This window comes from Ascidia mentula, chromosome 6 (genome assembly GCF_947561715.1).
Source record: "Ascidia mentula chromosome 6, kaAscMent1.1, whole genome shotgun sequence".
Lineage (NCBI taxonomy): Eukaryota > Metazoa > Chordata > Ascidiacea > Phlebobranchia > Ascidiidae > Ascidia > Ascidia mentula.
In genome coordinates, this window is record NC_138571.1 from 14,369,606 (window position 1) to 14,391,654 (window position 22,049).

General features: G+C 40.1%; 2 protein-coding genes across 2 annotated transcripts; one reads left to right on the forward strand and one right to left on the reverse strand.

Moving 5' to 3' along the window:
- Positions 1-3,593: 3,593 nt before the first annotated feature.
- On the reverse strand, positions 3,594-11,138 carry LOC145905544 (forkhead box protein Q1-like). The gene is made up of 3 exons (XM_082992775.1): positions 10,546-11,138; positions 7,093-7,228; positions 3,594-5,291 (listed from the first exon to the last, which is right to left on the reverse strand). Exons 1-3 carry the CDS (start codon positions 10,804-10,806, stop codon positions 4,609-4,611), a joined length of 1,080 nt encoding a protein of 359 aa, XP_082848901.1. The 5' UTR covers positions 10,807-11,138; the 3' UTR covers positions 3,594-4,608.
- Positions 11,139-13,526: 2,388 nt separating this feature from the next.
- Positions 13,527-20,183, forward strand: LOC145905898 (protein FAM227A-like). Its single transcript, XM_082993219.1, has 16 exons — positions 13,527-13,708; positions 13,996-14,178; positions 14,533-14,586; positions 14,643-14,689; positions 15,047-15,187; positions 15,588-15,686; positions 15,749-15,853; positions 16,361-16,580; positions 16,872-16,974; positions 17,534-17,633; positions 17,703-17,768; positions 18,185-18,328; positions 18,700-18,794; positions 19,150-19,224; positions 19,296-19,368; positions 19,608-20,183. The coding sequence occupies exons 1-16, from the start codon at positions 13,585-13,587 to the stop codon at positions 19,683-19,685; spliced, it is 1,707 nt and encodes a 568-aa protein (XP_082849345.1). The 5' UTR covers positions 13,527-13,584; the 3' UTR covers positions 19,686-20,183.
- The last annotated feature ends 1,866 nt before the right edge of the window (positions 20,184-22,049 follow it).

The following is a 22,049-nucleotide window of genomic DNA, read 5'->3' on the forward strand; positions in this document are numbered from 1 at the left end:
GACGTCACAAGGGCAGTGGCATGCCGGGTTGGCATGCTGTGCTGCTCCTAATGGCCTTGTAGATTCAGCAGTAATCAGCCTATAGCTTAACCTATTCCACGGAAACGGATTTGTTGAATGTTATTTAGTATTTCCTATTGGACTGCTTAAAAAGGAACAGCAACTGAGCTGTTGTTAAGGAGCATAAGTTACTTAATTGTAAATCATTTTAAAGATTTTTTGGACACATTGGAATGCTCACAATACCAAAGTCTCACCAAGCTATCACTGAAAAACAAATTATAAAAAATTAAAGTGTCCACGTAACGAACAAATTAAACATATGTATGCTTAGTTGTCTTCTTCTGAGATACACCATTGTGTTGTTTTTCAATCGACGACAAGAGACGCATTTAACGTAGCCACGTAGAATAAATTTAAGTTCATCTTCGATGTGATATAAATGTCTCGACGATTGCCACTCAGTTTAACCTTGTGGTAGCAGATTCCTAAGTCTAAAAATGTTTCATCCCGTACGAGGTAAAACTTTGAATATCGGAATCACTGGTAGACGTACGAACGGACAAACACAAATTAGTCGCGGTTTACAAAAGACTCGTGTTGTTTAAGATGTTAAGAATCCTCAGCGTGAAGGAAAACAGGCCTTTTAATCATTTAAACGGTAGTTCCCCATGGACGTTTTCCCGCCACACGATGGCAACACTGCACTGTTACGAAGTAAAATACAAAGGTCCCTTGATGCATTGACTTAGCCTCACATTTCATTATCAGGCAGCAAAAAAAAACGAAATATTTCATTCAACTTTTATTTTCAACCTAATCATACCACCGATAACAAGTTATTTTGTCAAAAAAGACGATAAGTTTAAGCGCATTACAGTATGTTGGAATTTTTACAGTGGATTGAAGGTTTGTTTTATCTTGTCAAATAAAACATCGTCCAACCTATTATTCTTTTTTGCCTAATGCTTTCATTGCCACACTGCCCTGTATGTCGATATTTCACATACACCCAATTCACTGTCAAATTACCACCAGCCAAGCTATAATGCCATTGTCACGCAAATCTACTACGAACGCTATCAAAAGGGCGCGGAGCCGTTTGGATAATAGGGCGTTGTTCAAAGCGCGTTGCTGCAAGGCTTTGAGCAGAAGTGTTTTTTGAAAAAATACACAGAGTAACTTCAGGCATCAATCAAGTTGCTATTGTGGCTTGAAAGCACTCGAACTGGAAATTTAAAAGAAAACTCTCTCTTTGGGCACAAAATGATTACGAAGGTCTTCACGTGATAAATTGCCAACAATCAAAGCTTCCCCAATTTGTGGTATTTCAGCAACGAGAAATGTTTGTTTCAGGTTTTTATCCTCAGTACAAAATGATGACGGTAATTACGAATCGCGTTTCTTGTGATATTTCATGCGTGCCGAGGCTATACGCGTTTCTGTGGAATACGTCAAAAAACGGAACAAAACAAATATTGTTAACAACGTTTTCATATAAACAGATATAACAAAAGCGCAGTAAAAATATATATACCCTGTACCAGCCATTTCCATTGCTACAGTATTGCAAAAATAGTTGAATACGCATCTAATGCGGTGACACTGTACCTGTGATTACATTGCTATAATGTCGACCAATTGATATCCGACTCAAAACGCTATAATGTCCACCAAAAAAGAGAAAACAACAACTTGTGTCATATACCTTTGTTAGTAAGGGTTGTGTTGTGTAATTTTTGTTATGTTTATGCGTTTTGAGTCGGATACCAAAAGCGTAAATAACAACTGTTTTCACTGTAATGTTACAAATTCAAGAACTCAACGCTCAAAATAAGACAATTACAGGAATTCTTCAAACTCTTTTTGTGTGCCGTTCTTTTATGACAGCTGTAACCACGGCAACGCGCCTACGTATTCCCATTGAATAATTTTTCTTGTTCTCAACCAAACGGAAACCCCACCTAGAGGCAAATAATTCGGGCTTGTGTTCGGATGCTGTCCCACGCGTGCACGCTCCAGTGCTTGAGAAACGGCGAAATGTGGTAATGAGTTTTGTCGCATTTCAGGCCAAGTGGGCTTGTCTTTTATTTCATCACAGACGCCAGAATGAGAGCCAAGCCTTTATTGCACCATAAAGAGAGGAATTTATTTGTTATCCAAGGGACTTTTGTGCTTTTTGCTGAACCTTCCTAAAGTAAATTAGGTGTGAAATTGCAAAGCACTTTCATGTTGCATACTGAGCTAAAAAAACACACAATATAGTCTGTCTAATAAAGCCAATAGTTATAAACTGATTCTTGAACGAAATAATTCATGAAAGTTATTATGTCTTGAGTTTTGAATAGCTTACATCGTACATAACGACAAAACAATTCTTATTTTCATTTATTGTTCGTTTGTGTGACGGAGAAGACTTCATTAAACAAACACATTTCCGAGTGGAAAATTTCGCTCCCAAGTGTCCAAAAGCCTGACAATCGGTAGATATGTCAACATGTTCCAGACAATAAGTAACTATATTTTCTTTCCTTAAGTTTGTGACACAAGTTGAAAAAAATATATTGGTTTGAGTATAAAGTGGACAGTGATCCATCTGCAACAACTAACGTTGAAATGTGGCAACCGAAAAGCAAAAAACACTTGCGCAAAAATTAAGTGCAGACAATTTTCTCGAGCGACACTAATTTACACTAACGTTTGGCGGGCCAGATTGAAAGACACAGCAAGCCGGATTTGGTCCGCGGGCTGTAATTTGCCCACGTCTGCGCCAACTTATAGCGCCATTTTTACCCTCGCAGTGCAATATTTAAACCTCTCCTTTTCTAGTTTATTGTCACGTGCGTCGCCCATGGCAACGTAAATATTTTTCCGTTTGATCTGCGGCTGAGAAATGTTGATTTTAACAATATTTGTTTTCGCTCCTTCCAGCGCTCAGATTCGAGTGGGCGGGAGTAGCCTCCGAATCTATTGTGACGTCATAACGCTTGTTTGTTTTGCGGCCAATTGTGCGGCGACTACTGTCCTTACAATATCGCAAATAACGATCGATTATCTGAAACCTCTCAGCACTTCACGATATTATAATGAGTTTGTTTAATTCAGATTCATTGGTGGTTTATGAAAGGGAGGTTGCTGTCATAACTACCCTGATTCTGCCATTATGTGCCCTTCAGTGTACACAAGCCTTTAATGAATGATTTTTTTGGCTTAATGGGAGGGCTAATGAGAAAACGGTTTAATTATTTAATAATTGACCTCATTTCAAATTTACCAACAGTGGTTTTGTCCAAATAATTAAAACTATGTGGTCTGTGGCTTTGGTGCTTTGAGGTGGTATCAAAATGTTGATCAACAGTTTTGGCAAGGTTCGTGCAGTAGTCCCAACATGAATTCCTATTTTACTACTTTAAAAAAGATACTGCAACAGATAAGGAAATCCGTTGTACCTTTTCGCCATTTTCGCCAACTTTTTATACATTTTGTCAGAAATTGAACAATGGGAATTTACATATCTTCTGATTTTCATTTTTTTATGTTCTTTGTCCATGATAAATGTAATACAACACGAACTCAACACGAAGAAGTAATTTGTCACGTGTTTATTATCGTTATTTCCTTGTACTCAAAACCAGCGCAGAACCAGAAAAGCTAAACAACTATTGCGTCACAATACCAGGTGTTTTGCAACAGAGGGGCCATTATCGATTTATCCAAAGTCAATTTCACGGTAGATCGAAGCCATAAAATGGCCACACGCAAAATATTATGATCACGCCCATAAAATGCATTGTGGTGTAATAGGCGTATCGCAATGGGAAAGTGTCGATTAAAATTCCAAGAATTAGGATTTAAATTAAGGTTTTGGGTACGCGTTTCGGAGTCATTAGTTACGTCATAATGGTACAAATTCGACTGTGCATAAATGTGTAATACGCTGTGAGGAGGGGGGTGTATCATCGGCCCGAAAACGGAACCGAATCGTCTTCGTGAACAGCAGAGCTATTCATACGTCACAAACAAACCGCTACGCGCTATAAAACTAAGTCGAAATGTCGCTATAAAGTACGTTATTCTATATGATGGTCGATGCGAATACAGTACATTCAATACCTTATGAAGCTCAAGTACGATTACGGTCAATGTATTTGCATTCCAAACGGTTTGCAGCACTAGAAAATGTACAAGAGCGTTATGTAGTCTTTTTACACACCCAAACTATAAAGTCGCTCGCTACCTTCCAAAATCGGCCTAGCTATGACATAGCCCGTAGTTGCAGAATTGTGATGCCACTGGAAATTGCATAGCGCTGTTATGACAACAGGGGATACCCCGTCGGTCGCTACCGTTTTTCTGTTTATCGAGACAAAAAAGCGACTTTTAGACGCAGTGCGTCGTGTGGAGTTGTCGAACACCCCTCAAAAACGAGGGGGTGTCGTCGTTAGATTCAAAACAGTGTACGTGACAAAAAATAAATACAGGAAAATTTTTAACGAGCAGTCGAAAAAGGATCGAGCCCCGTCTGTTGTAGACAGGGCGTGTCGATGTTTGATGGCTTGTGGCAGTTTTAGTTGTTTACAAACAGGCGAAAAAAGAAGCGTTTATTGTTCAATGGTGCACCAGCCTCACTTGGGGCAGCATGCCTGGATTGTAGAGGCTCAAGAAGAGTTCCCTGTGGGCCTGGGGAACTTGGGCGTGACTGGCGGCCAACAGGCTTGCTTGCACGGCTTGCATGTGCATGAACTGCTGGTAGCCAAGCGCGTCAACCGGCCTGTAGCCCAGCAGCGGGTGAGTGGCGTAAAGGGGAGAGACGTCACGCGGAGGCGAAGGGGGCGCGGCGTTCCAGAAGTGGTGACCTTGGTGTTTGACCTTGTCATCCTTTCGCGCCAGGATGCTTTCAATCGAGAAGGGCACAGGAGAACATGCTGAAGACTCTCCGTCGCTCCCGCTGTTGCGAAGATCGTCGCTGGAATTGGAGCGGGATGACATCACTGTAGGTGCCGGTGACGTAGCCAGTGACGTAACAACGCGCTGGCAGCCTGCCAGCTTGCGCGCGATACGCTTGCGACGACGCCGAAAGACACCGTCGGCGAACGTGTACTCGCTGTTTGGGTTGATGGTCCAGTAGTTGTCCTTGCCCCAAGGTCGCGACGGGTCTCGTAGAATCTTCTGGAAGCACTCGTTCAGGGAGAGGTTGTGACGCACCGAGTTACGCCACCCAGTGTATGATCCGCGGAAGAACGGGAACTTCTTCATGAGGAAGTCGTTGATCTCAGCCAGTGTGAGTTTGCCTGTGGACAAGCAACGAGAGATAGTTAGCAAAATGGTAAGAACGGTATATATAGCAATTGACTTGAACAAGCAAAGTGCTTCTGACTTAATTCTAGGTGTGGCCGACTTCCTATTCAAGAATGCGGAGCAAATTGTTCATGTTCGTTTTCATGCGTACACGTGGACACATTCCGAAACTTATCTCGCTTTCAATCGCCAACTTCAAAGGCAAAACTTGGAGAGTTCCTGCGTCACTCGCCCTTTTGACTCCTATGCCAACAACGGTTTTCCTTAGTTTAACGGCCAACGCCAAAAGTCGCTATGTAAATGCCGCTGATAATCCGTTTCCTGTTTAAATGTAAACAGCAACGTCCTTCTCGCAGCAAGTTGATTTTGGCACTCCATCTTTCAACACAAACCGCGACCCGCAATCCCAGCTTCCCTCCCGACACCGAGGCTTACGAACACACAGGCCAGCGCATATCTTAGGTTGTGACGTCACAATCTGTCATTGTGACCTTGCATAAACAAGAAAAGCGGGGAGCACTGTTTCCCTTGCCGCCGGGGGACAAACGGATTTGAATAAACCCTCGTTTGGGCAGGGGGAGTGGGGTGGGCTAACAAATGGTTCGTTTCTTTCTTTTCGGCCGCTAAAAGAAACCCGGAAGAACGTTCTTTCCATAGCTGCGCATAAACAAACTACGGACTAAGTGGTTGGTGAAATAAACGAGTCGTTTGCGAGAATCTTGTTTATCTAAAGGATTGCGTTCAGCCGCCTGTTATCGTTTGTCCAGGCTGCGCTGTACCAAGAGCACAGGTCGAGGGCGCTTGAAGCGAAGCCAAATTTTCGATGGTCGTTTAAAATTTGCCGAGCGACACTGTTTAGTCGATGAAGCAGCGTGGGGGCTGCATGTGTGTATATATGGGCACTGGAACTATGCTTGTAGGGGATAGATTTTATATCAAGAGCTCTTTTCATTTGATGTGAAAACCTAAACGAACTTTAAGGAGGATTAAGAGCATTTTAAACTAACAAAAGTTGGAAACTACATTCAACCAGTCAATCCATTACTTATCAATAACATTTCTCCAACCACAATACAGAAACTTATATACATTATATTTCCTAAATCTCTTGTAATAAGCTTGTCACAAAAACTTACAATCAGATTTCTAACGTAATATGACGAAAAACAGTAACTCATAAATTCCCAAACGCTGCAAAGACAGAAACACTGCGTATCTCAAAATTGGGTCATATTAATATTGCTAATCCAATTACCCTGTAAGTGGTTTATTTTTGTAACCTGTAGCACCATCACGGATATTGTACTTGTCGTTTCAAGGGTGTTTGCAATGGTCGCTGACATAATTAATGATTATTCTACAGTATTTCAGTTTCCAGCTGGCTTGGCCACCTCCAAAACCATTAATATTGGACACTCAGTCTTCTGAGTTGGATCAATAGAAACGACTTGTTAAATGTTTTGATGGGTTTTGCTGGCCAGCGCAGTCATGACTTTAGCTGCGATCTTTTATTTAGACCACGCAAAATAAAAATCAATTATGTTTTGCACGCAATGTTACTACGCACATGACCAATAAAGGTGATGCACAAAATGACATGGGCGTCGATAAAGCCATAAGGGTCATGGCGCCCGTGTGAAGGTGATTTCCTCAAGGAGAATCACCGTTTGCCGTAGGATTGCAGCCAGTAGCAATGCCGCATTGCTCAGCTTTATAGTGGTTTCGTGCTGGTGCCATTTTGCGCCGCTTTACATTATTTCAAGAAAATGCTCAATGGCGCAAAATATAACTTACCAGTGGGAGATTCTTTGATGGCCATGGCGATAAGAGCGATATATGACAATGGGGGCTTCGGTCGGCGCTGATAGATCTTGGCGTTTTGGCCGGATTGTGTCTTGTTCGCTTCCGCGTGTGCCAACGTGGCGCTCTTCTGTAAATTGAAATTTGTTAAAAAAATTTCCGAAACTCACTGCACGCACACAGTGAAATATATGGTATGCAATGTGGTGTGATGTCTTTTTGTAGGAAAATTAAGTTTTAAGGAAACTCAAATAGTAGCCAAACTATACCGACCGCCACAGCATACTTACCTCTTAATTGTTATTTACCATGAAATTATTGTAACAAATATGGCATATCATGCATTCGCGAAGTATGTAACTACATCCGAATTTGGCATGAGTTTATATCATAGTACTGCAAAAGATTAAACTCCCAGGGCTGTATAGTTAACTTCTCTCCAAAGTTCTCGAACTAAGTGTTCGGGATTAATTCACAGCCTCCATTTTTGAGGGGGCTTTGGGCCACTCCAAGTTTTGGCGGCCTGTGTTTCTTTAAGGTTTTGCCACCAGTTTATTTAAGCTACGGGAGCGAAACGCTTACGTAGGTGGTGACAAAAGACGAACCCAACAAATAAAGTCTTAATTGCCTTCATCGACGAATTTAGAATTAACACTGTGGTAGAATTTTCAATATTGCTCCTATTGTAAATAGCACTGGTTTGTATGGCTTTCTCCACTTGATATAAAAATGTCAAGGGTACGTTCAAAACGTGAAAATCAATTTGAATGTTTGTGAACCTTATACACAAATCCTCATCAAGTTCTTGAAAAAGGATTGTGGTTCAAATTTCAATTTTCAATTTTCAACGGTTGTATTGCAGTATCAATGATAATTTCAAATTCTGCAGTACGCCGTGTCAGTCACCATAATAAGTTACAAATGTTTGCTGTAGCTTCAGCAATTTCCTGCAATTTTTGAAAAACGTGGAACTTTTTACAGCAGAATTGTGACATCTTAAACTCCCAGCAATTAATATAAACGCGCCCTTAGTTTTAAAAGTCTCGAAACTTTCCATCTACCGGGTAAAATGGGTCCAGGAGACCATGGCGTAATTCGTGACAAGAAGACAACAACAACCCAATAACGGCCATCCACTTAAACTCAAGTGAGCAAAGAATTTCAAGACGAAACTGTATCGTGACTGCGGTAGCGCAAAACGTCAAGCACGCACACGGAAGCTTAACGTGGTCCAAACCATATTCCTTCCACCGCAAAGTCACGAAAAGCTCAAAATCGAAAGTAAAATCGGATTTATTTTTAATCCTGGGCACTAGAGATTTCAATTGGGCGCCACAAATTGATTTCACCCCCACGCCCCCATTTCCTAACCCTGTTTGGACAGGGGGGTGTTGTTTACCCCATTTTTGTCGCGACGCGAGGTAATGGGCGCCCTTGGGGCACCTCGAGGGCAAGATTAAAGTTTTCAGGGGACGTGTGTGTTGGAGTGTTTTCTGTACTGAATTCTAGGTGGTCCTTTTTTACAAAGGGGGCCCCATTTTGTTGTTAATGGCCAATGAGCTTTCTAATGGGACCTCTGATGATTCGGTGCGTTTCGTCTCTTGATTCCAAAAGCTCAAATGCCGTTGGAAATGCTCCCTTGTAACTGTCGAGTCGGCTTTATCAAAAACGCGGAAACCTTTTGAATTTTCACCGACTGGCAGAGTGATTTATTATGATGTATTGGTCGCATTAACACTTGCCAATATCTCGCCTTTTATTATTTTGTATGCGTGACAAATAGCTACATAGCCTACTTGATGTCAATGTCATTTATACCGTTGTTTTGCATAAATTGACAATAAATTGGGGCAACAACATTACACACGTCACTTAACACGATTTGCAAATACAACATTTACACACAACTACATTGTCGCAACGGCTTTTGTAAAGGTTGGAAATTTCGGCAAGGGAATGTTCAACCAGCTTGAATAAGGTACGACAGGTTTAAGACCGCTTTCATTTCCAACCGTGTAAAGTTTGTTGTTCCGAATTCTATGGGGTTCGAGCTCCTTGAAAACGTGTTCGGGCGAACTTACGTCTTTTTTAACTTCCTGTTTCGCCTCAGCGAAAAATCCCGACCTAACCCGAGTGGTTACGCTTAATCAACGCACTTGTTACGAAGTATAGGAGTCTTTTTCGCAAGCAGCAGGAAATGGCAGGTTGCATCAAAGAGGATAAGTCTATTCGTCACTATTGTACGGCGCTCGAGCGAAAAGCGAAACCCGACGGATTTATGTTTTGACAAGTTCCCATTTGAAACAACTTCGGGGCTTGGCTGTTACGGCCCTCGCGCTGTTGTTCAGATACGTGGCGGCCATTTTGGAAATCGCTGAAAACATACTTGCGAGCTGATTCAGCTCCAAATGTATTTTTTTAGCTCTAAGGACTTTCTAAGGGGTTGCATTTAAAATCTTTTTTAAACCTTTTTGGCAGGGGCGTATCCAGGAGGGGCGATTGGGGCCCCCATCTCCCCTGGAAGACAAATGGGGATCTTTTGATTGATTTGATTTGCACTTTTACACTAGGGTGCCTTATTCTGGAGCATGGCCATCTCCTCGTCCAACATACAAAATACGTCAGAATGAGTTTTGGGTGTTATTCATCGTGGGAATAACGGGATATTTTCAAAAGTTGTGCGAGACTAAACTAAATTGATCAAAATAAAAACTTACTTTATGTGGTTCAAGCAGTTGGACATAAGTTACTTTGGGTTTAAATTAACCTTGGCGCAAAAAAGACCATCGCAGAATCCATGATCAGGTAATATTAAAGAAATAAGATTTAAAGGAAAAGTTACCAAGTTTGGAACGGTGTAACAATGCCATTGTATGAGTAGGGATATGCTATAAGTATGCCCATACAGGTCATGAAAATACGGCATTAAAGAAAAATGAATACCCAGGAAATGCCATTGGACATTTGACGGCGGTACGTTGTGACGACATCATGAGTCATATGAAATAGTTTATTTTGGTGAAATTTGAATCATGAGACAATTCAAACAACGATCGTGAATTATTGTTCCAGTTTAAGCGGGGCGCAATTCGCTAGAACAGCATCTCATATACAAAAAATCCTTCCACTTTGCGTTTACGCTCACAGAATATTAAGGCGAACGTTTGTTTCCATAAAACACTGACTTTGTTCCAAATTGATATGTCGACAATAACATCAAACGTATTTAAGCAAACGCGCCATAATAATTATTGAGAACATTGAATGAAAAATCAATAAAAATTTATGTATTGCTATGAATTAGATTTTGCCGAAACATTTCCCCCTGAAATGTTGTTCAAAAAACTCTACCACAAAAAGCGACACAAACTTGACTCAATTGCAAAAGTAAATTACAACAAAACTTATGCCAAAATTATGCACAAATTTATCACGTCACAAACTCACCTTAAATTGCATGCTTGTGGCTGGGCTTTGTTCCTCGGTTGCTAGGGCAACCTCGTCGTCGTCGGTCACATTGATGACCTCATCATCGACATCGTCGTCACTGCCACTTTCGGCGACGCTGCCACAACGCGTAGTGACGTCACGTTGTATGACGTTACGCTGTTGGAGTTTCGAAAAATCAAAGGCGTACAGTGCGCGCAAGTCCTGCTGTTGTTGTCGGTGAACTTGAACTTCGGCGCCGGTCAGTCGTGACGTGTCCATGATGACGTAACTAACACTATTCTGATGACGTCACACGGTGCAACAAACTCGCTCGCCTAATGTCAAAGTACGTATAACTCACTGTTTATCGCGAAGCAAAATAGACAAGCGGAGAATGGTGGAAAATTTCTAAATTCTTAAGCAACGTCGCCTCCTTATGCTTTGTCGTCTCGGTTATGGTCGGGTTCAGTCGCTGCCAACCCTTCTATCCCACTTCCCCTTTTACCCGAGCCCTCTTTCTTTCTGCTCCTCGCTTCCTATCAGCCACTACCACACCCCGTCTAGGTCCTTTTCACGCTTTCCTGAGTGCTCCCGTTCCTCGTGGTCTCTCCTATTGGAAGCCAAGCACGCGTATGAAAACACACACCACCACTCCCAGCTCTCCATTGAGACGTCAAAATAGTTTATTCATTCCTCTGTTTAATCGTAATTCGCTCGGGCGTCACAAGGGTAAACCAGCAATTGCTGCCGTGTGTTTATATTTCCCCGAAAAACAGTCCGACTGCGTTCCGGGGTCGACGCGTCTAAATCTGGCCTTTGCTTTCTGTTTGTTCGGCGCCCCAGCCTCGCTTCGTTCCTTTCGCCGTCTTTGTATAAACAGTGCCCATGTCGGAGCCTAGATTCGTATTGCGCAAGCGTTCTGCTTGGACTGCTTTTCATAATCCATGTTTTCGCACCTGTCGGTATGCGCTCTTTGGGCCAATAACATTATTCCTCGGTTGTCCCGACTCTAGTTGGGATGGCAAATATGGTATAGTGACGTTATGGTGCGGTTCTCTTCGTTTCAAACCATCGAAGAAGTGTTACGTTTCAATCAGTTAAATGTTGAAAATGTGATGTTGTGGCTTTGACAAGGAAAAGTTCCCAACGTAAATTTTTCCCTTGTCGCTTTTGCGAAAACGCACGAGTCACGTGACCGGGGTGTGGGAAAAATCTTCGGTTTTGCAACAAAACAACATGCTAAACGCATTCACGCGATCAAGTCATTTGTCTCAATTTATTACAGCAAATAAGCAATTTCCCAACAGTCCCCATTTAGATAAACGCGAACACCCCTTAATGTGAGTCGGCCCAACTGAATCAATACAAAACGCCTCTCCAAATTCTCAAGAATACCCACTCTGCAAATGACGTCATAATAGTGCAACAATGGTCCTCGCGCGCCCGCTTTCTCTCTTGCAGTTCGTCGAGTGGATTAAGCACCCCCCACTTGGCCCCCCGAGCGCCGAGAGTCACCAATAACATGATTGGATCCGATTGGTCCTACGCTGATGTATTGCGCTGCTGCCCTATGTAAGAGAATGAGTGGATTAATTAAAAGTGCTGCATGCTCCTATGATCGCTTGAAGGTATAATCCACGTTGTTGGAGTTGTTTATTACACCCTATGGGTGCAGCATAGACGTAAGTGTTGCATGCTACCTTTCATTGCAATAAACACTCTTCAAAAATCAATTGAAACCGCCACAGGCGTGAAACAGCAAAAATGCTGGAATGCAGAATGTTGTGCTGGAGGTTGCGTCCCAAAGCCAAGTTTATAATATTCCCAACAACACGAGCATTTTACATTAGGCTTAAAATGCAAATAGAATCTAAATCAAAATTCACTCTTCCGTAAAACAAGCAGAACAAATAAAACAGAAATAGCTACCACGCACCGAACGAATGCCAACCTGAATTTGTTTCCCGTCGTAAAATGTCAATCTTTATTGCATAGACGTGAGTTTACCATTATTTCATTTTTGTGTCAGATTGTCGGTTTGACGAGTTACCATGACCCCCCCTACGTCAACAGCAAAGCCCAAACCCGTATTTTAGCTGATGGGTGTCGCTTTTCCTAACACAGTACGACGAAATCAATTGTGAGCCAAGCGGAAGGGTGATTTCAAGGCGCAGCAGTCATAATGCCAGCTCATGAATAACATGTCAATGGCCACACACGTAGTGCGTTAAAATTGGGCAAAACGAGCCTGCTGTAAGAAAGGTAATCGTCACTTGACTGTATTTTTGCAATGCTGTCACCAGCGGCATTGAATTGGGTTTGGGCAACGGTCGCATAAATATGACAGATAAGAAGGAACTACTGATCAATATGACCGAAAAAATATGATAACAAGGTCACGCTCGACCGGAAACTTTGTCACCACTCATAGGCCATTTAAGCACAATATTTTGACATTTATTGGGAAAGTATGCAGGCAGCTTAAACATTCGCGTTGATTGAGGTAAATTTCTGACACTGCGTTTCTTTTCGCGGCAATTCAGAAATCGCTTCCCGACAAAAAATAATCATGCAGTAGGATGTATGCAGCACAAAACAACTTTATTGAATCATTGTTTTTACATACATTTTGTATATTTGCTTCCAAAACTGGTTTTTGTGTTTGTTCCAAACAAAACACAAAGATCTCATAAATAAAAAGGGAAGAGTGCAGTTAACTGGACACTATCCAGCGCTGTTGAGTGATGTTATAGAAACGCAAGGTACGCCATAAATTCATTTTATCCTCGTTTGTGGAGTATTTATAACAAATAATACTACATTACTCTAGAGATAAATCATATACTATATTTGTGTAATATTTATTTGATTATGTTTATTGGCAAAATGGAATGAAGTACCAGAGGATTTTAACTAAAAGAGAGTTTTTATTGCCTTAAGACTGGTACGGATGTGCCAATGTACTGTTTATTTGCAACATCTCGCGGGTTTCTGTCTTGCTAGGCTGACTGGGAATTGGCCTGTATTGCATGCAACGCCCGGTTCTTTGGGCGCACCATGGCCGATATCAGTCGAATCGCCTCGCCTATGAGCATTTGCGAGGAGGATCTTTTCGACACGAACAAAAGAGTGGAACGCAAAAAACTAGAACTACGCAATTTGCAAAAAATTAGACCCGCACGTAAGTGTTGTAGAAAGTGCAGTTAAACCATACACAATGGTTTCAAGTATTATGTCCATTTCCTTCAATCAGATTAAAACACAGCCCATATTCTCATTAAAGTTGCTTCAAACTAACATTCACTTTTCTTTGTGCTAAAATTAAAAAACACAGTTTAAAGAGCTGGATCTGATAATAAATTTAAATTGTACCAGATCGTCATCATTACAGAAGTTAACTATAATAAAATTAAGTACATTATCTCATATTTGCACACTGCAAATAAAAGTTTAGGCTATTTTTTACAGCTTTTCTCATCGGATCTATTCAGAAGGTGAATGACCGGATCTGCAGCCTGGATAGTGAACTGTCATTGTATGACAGCAAACTTGCAATTGAAAGTCGTTCATCAATGCGAGATGAAGTTTATAATCCAGAAACAGGGACATTTCAACAAAAATCTGCAAGAAGAACATCTAGATCAGCTAAAGGTAGTTACAATTTGTGTGTGACATACCCTCATTGTTAATGGTGTAATCTTTGTGATGTGATATCATGATTCGTCTACTCTCAAGAGTAGAAACTGGCGAATTTTCTTTTTGTATTAGTTTTACAAAGCTATTTAACTTTTCTATCAATTTTGTTCTTATCATGTATAGCAGGTTGCTGACTAGAAAATGAGATCAATGACATAAAATACCTTAACATCATAAATTAAGTACTTGCTTTCCAATTTATCTAAATTTTTAAAAACTATTAATTTTGTCAATGTAATACATTGGCTGAGAAAAGACACATACGAATGATATGAATTATTTAAACAAGAAAACTATGTTTTTTTCCAGACAGGGAAGACAAAGAGACCAGAAAGTTTGCTGGTGTTTTCACTCAAGAATCAGGTAGACAAGATGAGTTTTAAAAGTAGACTGTAAAAAAATCTTTCATTTTTTTCTAGTTCATAAAATTGATGTTAAAAGCAGCAAAAAGAAAGAACCAACAAAGGTACAGTTGTGTTTAATTTTAATTGTGTCACTTTTTTTTAAATGTTTTCTAAACATCCTAAATCACATCCCCAGAATAAATATAGAGTGAGCAGCTTTAAATTATAAATTAACTTAATCTGGATAAAAGATATGGAAACCATTACCCAAGTGTTTCTCAACATTTTTTTCTTGCATGGCCAAAAATTCTTGTCCCACTATCTTATTGGCTTGACTACACTTTCTTTGTTTTTGGTGTCCTAACATATTTTTACCTAACTTTGTGGCCCACTGGAAAACTGTATCATTGCCCAACAGTTCAGATACATTACTGGTTGTGAAAAAATATGGTATAGCTAATTTCACCTATAACTTTTAGCAATCTGATGCACCAAGACTTGTTGAACTTCAGCAATATCCAGGATTCTTTCCCTCTAGGTTGACTCCACTTCCGCATTCTCTTGCAGCCACAATTGTTTTAGATCATGTCGTGGCAGCTCAAGATGACCTAACCAGAAAGGTAACATTTTCTTGTGTCCATGAAGTGTTTTTTTGGGCGTGAAATTACCTTGATAATAAATTTTGTGTTTTTAGGAAATCATTAAAAAAAAATAATTGCTTGTGTAAAAAGTTATTTTTCATTATGTCTTAGTTCAGTGGTTCCCAACCTTTTTTGTTACGTTCCTCCATTTTGGAACTAAAATTTGCCCATTTTGGAACTATTCATTACTCCCCATATTACTAAAAACTTAATCTTTGCTAAATATTTTACACTTATCTGAAGAAGATATTTAGTGCGGTAACATTTTCAATGTAAAAAAAATCATAAAGTTTTTATGAAATTCCTCCCCGGTTGGGAACCACTGTCTTAGTTGATTAAAAACTGTATCCGAGGTCCATAAAAATGAATTCTGTCATAGCCAAAATACCGCGATGAAGTGAGAAGAATGCTTTATTCCAAAACCCAAAGAGCAGTGCTGCAGGACACCTTTTGGTGGTTTTTCCTCGATAAGTATCATGTTAGACCTTTAAACTTGTTGAAACAAGGTTCAAAAACCAAAATTTGGCATTTGTTTTCCAGCCTGAGGCAGAGAGCCAGAGCAAGCTTTTCAAAAGGATAGCAAAAAATTTTGTAAGCTTTTTGCTGATGTCGCAAGATCCACAATTTAGAAACATATTTTTTATGGTAAATAATAAATATGTAACAATCAATATATATCAACATATATTTTCTAGCAGTGGTTACAAAACTCATTTATTTTTTATTAGATTGTAATATAAATCTGGTTAAAGTAACATGGTTAATACCTAATGTGGGTAAAATACATTTGATTATTAAAAAGAATTGATTTTTGCCATACAACTTTTACATTGAGCCCAACTCTATGCGGAATTATTCACCATGCAACAAATAACATGCATAAGCACCATAAAACAATCCTTTCAATTTTGCAAATTTTATCCTGAAGCACTGTATTGTTTGAAGATTCCTTAAAAATGATTTCTGTAATTGCCCAGTACTGGTATTATGTTCCTGCTTGCTCACTGATGGGCGCAGAATGTCGGTTGTTATTTGCACTGATGATGGATGCAGTAATGTCCAAAACATCAGCAATATTGCAATACAATTCAGCAAATTCTTAGCTTCGGCTTTCATATTCATAGTAATACACTTATATGATTTATTTTTTAGACTTATGCAAGTTTACTCGCACAGTCTGTCTATTCTGCCTTTTGTTTGGCCTTCCCTCAGTCCTGGAGACAATTTGATGATCCCCCATTTAAAGAAAATCTAATCTCTGTCACCACCAAGTGGATATCTGGCATCCAACCAAGTCCAAGACAATATTTGCAGTGGAATTATGAAGCACTTGAACCAACCAAGATGAGAAAACAAGTCAAACAGACAAAAGGTGACATAGTCAGGGGAAAATCCCATTGCACAGCGTTGTACCTTTTTTACCTATTTTAGTATGTCAGTAGTGGCATCCAAAAATCTTTTTTTATTAGTTGTTAATTTGAACCTAAAGGATGGACATTTCATTATTAAGGCTAGTGGTGTATTGACTAAGTTGGCCAGAATTTTTTAGTGTCTGTCAGAGTAATCACAAAAACTAATATCAGCAAATGCATGTTGTTATTTAAGCCAATGACTTTCAGAATTGGCTTTGTTTCTTCTGCTATGTAACGTTTGATGTTTGCAGAAAAGAAAACAGCTTTTGGCGGGAAACTGAGTCCAATTGGATCGTCAGCGTCAACTAAAACGTCGACGGCCCATTCGAGAGCTTCAAATAAAGGCATTCTAAAGTATGGAACTTAAAACCTGCACAAAGTTAATGCACAATATTTGTGGTTTTGCAAAGCTGCAGACAGGGTGTGTACACGCACTGTTTCGACCTGTAAGGTCTCACCAGTGCAGCTGTTGAGTGGTTCGTCGTCTCTGTTGTTCGGTACCTAGTATAGGTCGACGTTGACCGAAAGGTACCACAAAGTGGAGACTAGTGTGCCTGCTAGTGTGAAAGCTAGCACAGTGCCACTCAACAGCTGCACTGATGAGACCTTACAGGTCGAAACAGTGCGTGTACACACCCTGTCTGCAGCTTTGCAATATTATGGCTTTTTTTGCACATATATTTGTGGTTTTCATCTAAAAAATACTCCAAAACTAAAAAAAATGAGAAACGAGATATCATATTTAGCGTAACTGCACACATTTTGCACAGCACTTACGTGTGGGTCAATTTTTTTGCTAATTGCAGACTATTAATTTTGTAAACTACTGTATCTAATATAACACTCCCTCCCTTAAAACACAATTCATTGTGGTAACTTTTAATTTCGCCATAAAATGATTTCTTTCGTCTAGGTTTCTTGGCGGGAGATCAGAAGTCCAGTCTGCCGTTTCTTCATCGAAAACAAAAAGTAACGAAACAACAGACAAGGGTTCTTTGTCACCTATTACAGAGGTGCAGTTTGCTTTTAATGTTAAATTTTGTGCTTTTTACCTACCTGTTTCAACGCAATGCATAAAACAGGTGCCTGCAGGAATCGACGAAGATTCTGCGCAACCCAAGACTCGTTCTTCCGCACGAAGGCACCAGGCAAGTTGTAAAATTTGTCACAACAATTTTGTCGCGGGTTTTGCTTTGGTCGGGTGGCCACCTAACGGCAGCTAGTTGCAGGTCATCACCTCACAGTGCGACTGGTCGCGACCCCAATGAATAGCGTGATTTTTTGCCAGGAAATTATCTTTACATGGGCGTCTAACGTGATATCCTTACATGGTTTCATTGGTGCTCAGCCCATTTGTTTTCTTTCGTTTGTTGTCCATCCACGTGGTAATGCAAAATGCATTTAATTTGTTAGTATCAAACGTTTTTACAAACAGTGTTTACGGGCCTTTCAACTTTGCCAGTCGTTTTTTTGTGGTTGTTTGTACCCGTGCTTTAAGCCACAAAATAAGTAAAATTACTTAGCTGTTTTTGCGGGCGTGAACAAAATATTTTTTTCGTTGCAGGAGTCGTGCGCGATGGGCAGGTCTGCAGAGTTCGAACGATGTGCCTTTAACATATACGGGAGATCCCCTTTGCTGAGTGAGTTCATGCAGCAAAATGGATTGGAAAGAAAAACAGGCTATGATCACCTTATACGAAGAACGCAGGTATGTACAGCAGCTCAAATAGGTTTAGATTATGCAGTGAAATGCGAAGAAAATGTACAGATTAACTAATACCAAAATTGTGTAAGCTGCATACACATGGCCACTGTTTCGACCTATAATGTCTCATCAGTGCAGCTGGTGTGACTATCAGACGACTTTGCTAACCAAACGGCCAAGCAAAGACTTCCACTTTGTGGTGACTATATAATCACAATCATCCGTTGGGCACTGATAGTCATACCAGCTGCACTGTTGAGACCTTCTCGGTCGAAACGGTGGCCATCTGTATGCAGCTTGCACAATTCATAATATTGACTCCACTTTGCTTATCATAATATTAAAATATCCTTCTTAAACTGTTTTTTCGTTAGATTGAGGCATACCCACCACAAGAGGCGCCAACGTATCGCGAGTTTCTCCACAGCAGCGGGAAGAAAATCCGCGAGACGGCAGTGTCTTATCGCAAGTAATACAAATAATCCTTTGTCTTCATCGTGCGGGTGGGCAGTAATGAGTTAAATTCCGTTAGGTGTCGCCGTAAGCACAGCACTTTAGCGTTGACACGGCTGTTTCTATACCTCATAGAGTTTGACTTATAAAGGGCAGCATTTTGTCAAACGAGCGATTCACTTACACCTGGAAAAATCTCGTTATAAAGCCAAGCATGAAATGTGGCAACAGAACAGATTTTAAATTTTGAATGGCTTTTAGTTGATAGATTGAATATTCCCATTCGTGCTATGTTCAACCTGCAAATATTGGGCAGGCTCATTGCCTGCGAGTGCCAACAATATAGTCTTTATAACATTATGTTCGGACAGAATGCACAGCCACCATGAGAAGTTGCGGAATGAATTCACTAATCGTATGACTGAGGAACATCGCAACCATAACACGTAAGTTTTACCAATACCACGCTTTATAATGGCGGTGAGAAACTGATAAGCTGTTTTGTTTGTTTTAACAGAAAAACGCAAAGGATATTGGCTAAGCCGCGGCAAGTCCGTTACCTCAGCAATTTGTTTTTGATGGAAATGAAGGTAAATTTTCAAGTAATTTGGATAAAAAAATAAGACTTTAAATAGGAAAATATTTTTGGTTTATGAAGCAAAAAGCCTCTACAATTTGTGTCAGCATATTTATTCGATTTCATTTATGTGTCATAAGCATCATCAGTATCTTATTCAAATAGAATTCTTATTTAAATATTTTGGCCTTTAAACACATATTACCAATGTTAATAAGGCTTTGATCTCTCAAAATCTACCTTTTTGGGCAGAGAGACAAAGATGAAGTTAATGTGGTAGGCGCAGCAACGGCACTTCAAACAGCTTTGGCAGCCGAAAGTGCAAAATAACACTATAAGAAAAGTGTGCATTCAATTGTTTTACCTATTTGACTGTTCCTAATGTGCTACCTGTTTAAAGTTTTGTCACCAATTGTCATGGTTTTACCTTGGCCCTTGTCTTTTTCGCTATATGGTAAGAAATGTTTTAGAGATATGTAAATGCACCGTTGCTTATTCCTGGAAAGTGGACAACAATTTTACTCCTTTATAAAATAAAACTAAAAAATGTCTGACCGTGCATGCAAAATTTACACACTATATTGAGAATCACTGGGTAAATGGCCTACACTTGCCTTGTAATTTACCTGAAACTGAAAGTTTACCTTTACAATATCTGTTAAATGTGCATTAACTTTACTTTTGTTGCAAACTTGTTCAAAACGATTGACAATCACAATATACTCCCCAAAGAATCGAGGTAACTACTATCTTTTTATCCGCTGTGTCAAACATTCTTCTCTAATTTTGTAGCTGTTACTGAACAAAATGCACTGTGACGTAATAAATAACTGCAATCAATTCGTTTTCTTTTCCTGATTGTATTTATAAGCTAGGGGAACATTTAAGATAATGTTGTCCACTTGTAGCGGTAGACGAACACAGGTATTTTTGTCCGTTATGCTTTAGCCCCGCCCATATATCTGTGCTTTGGTTAGCGATGGAAACATTGAGATATAATTTCCAGGTACCAAGTAGTCGTTTATTGCTTGGGAATGGCGCGGATGCTTCGACCAAATATGGAAGGTTGTTAGAAGGTTTCATATAATAAGCAACAGATTTGCGCTCAACGATGTATCGTTTTGTTGTTGTTATTGTTATTGTAAAATGCCGAAAAAGGTTCTGTTGACAGCATGGTTCTCAAAATGCACAGCTCTTAAAAGCAGTATTGTGTGCATTTGAAAATGCATCTGCGGAACGCTTTGTAATCTCTTTGTATATAGAGAGCTGGTCAAATTGCTGATGGATGTTACAGTGCGCTTGTGAACAAGGCTATAACTGCTGGTGCAATTAATACTGTTCGGTTTGATAACAAAGGGAGGAAATCATAGCATTACATTGTGCTGAAAGCTCAAAAATGACAGGGCGATATCAGTTAGTTAACACAAGTGACTCACGCCTAAGCTAAATGCACACGGACTGCCTAGCGTTGCGGCACAGAGCCTTCTGTCACTGTCAGAGTAGGTTAATTACAGTTCACCGAAGTGACATGGTCTGTAATTGAGTTAATATTTCGCAGAGGATTTTAGAGCAACCGTATTTTCCTTTATAAAGGAAAAATATTGCTTGTGTTCTGAATAAAAAAGTCGTGTTCGTTTATTTCAAATGTATGCATAGTATGACTGACGGTATTGACAGCATTTTGTTTCGCGTTATATAATCGTCGCAGCGTTTGCAGGTTGTATTCTAACTCCAAGAACTAAATAAGAATTTTTTACTTCGAAAGGCAATCAGTAAATCTGGGTCTTCATCAAGGGGCGTTAGTAAACATACAATATATGTTTCTTTACTCTTAGTTACAAGGCTATCTATGAGTTGCTTTTGACCCCGTGAACTGTAGTTTTGACAAGCGACAGGTGAAGGCCTTACAAATAATGGGTAGCATAAACAGTAGCCAATGCATGTGAACAATATGAGTCACGTTGAATGCCTTACTTAGTACTTTCGTTTGAGACGCTTGTTGATTCAATTCACATAGCCTTGGACCATCCAAGCCTGTCGGCAGTATCAGTTGTGGCAGGCATGCATGTGTACCGTGGCACAAACGGGCAGTACCTCACAGGATGCCAGTCGTCAATTGTCAAAGTACAGCGCAGCGCATTTATTTTTTATGGGGAACTTCCTCGTCAAATAGCCAGACTGACAGAGATTTTTTTGGCGCGCGTTCCAGTCATCGTGTTTTAATAATATTCGTGGATAAGGTGTGTGTCCGCTTCATGGTAACGTATTGTACTTGTGTCGAGATGGTGGAAGGTGCTTTTGCGACCCCGGACGTTCGATCTTGTAAGGAGGTAACTTTGAAAAGCACAACCCCAGGTTAAAGGTTTGGATCAAATAGTTATATGTTCAACTAGTTTTCAACATTAGGTATGATGCAATTTGCTTGAAGTGAAACCGACTTTAAAAGAGTAGCCCAAGCAGCAGGCAAAACCGTATTTTTCTTGAAAAAACTAGTGCACAAAAACCCTGTAGGTGAACATCAAATGCAGACAGATAAACGTCACAAAGGCGAAATGCAGTGAGCTAATGTGTTTTGTAAACAATTTCACGCTTTTGCTTTTTACTATTTTCACAGAAATACGCGTAGAGATATTGTAAAGTAAGCGAGGCATCGATTAATACGCTTTGGCAAACAATTGTTGGATCAGTTGTATT

Excerpts from the sequence above, each read along its gene's own strand:
- LOC145905898 (XM_082993219.1), top strand. The coding sequence starts at position 13,585 with ATGGCCGATATCAGTCGAATCGCCTCGCCTATGAGCATTTGCGAGGAG. Across the intron at positions 17,634-17,702 it reads CTTTGTCACCTATTACAGAG|GTGCCTGCAGGAATCGACGA; the intron begins GTGCAGTTTGCT and ends TGCATAAAACAG. Across the intron at positions 19,369-19,607 it reads TGTTTTTGATGGAAATGAAG|AGAGACAAAGATGAAGTTAA; the intron begins GTAAATTTTCAA and ends CTTTTTGGGCAG.
- LOC145905544 (XM_082992775.1), bottom strand. The coding sequence starts at position 10,806 with ATGGACACGTCACGACTGACCGGCGCCGAAGTTCAAGTTCACCGACAA. Across the intron at positions 7,229-10,545 it reads CCACAAGCATGCAATTTAAG|AAGAGCGCCACGTTGGCACA; the intron begins GTGAGTTTGTGA and ends TTCAATTTACAG. Across the intron at positions 5,292-7,092 it reads CATCAAAGAATCTCCCACTG|GCAAACTCACACTGGCTGAG; the intron begins GTAAGTTATATT and ends GCTTGTCCACAG.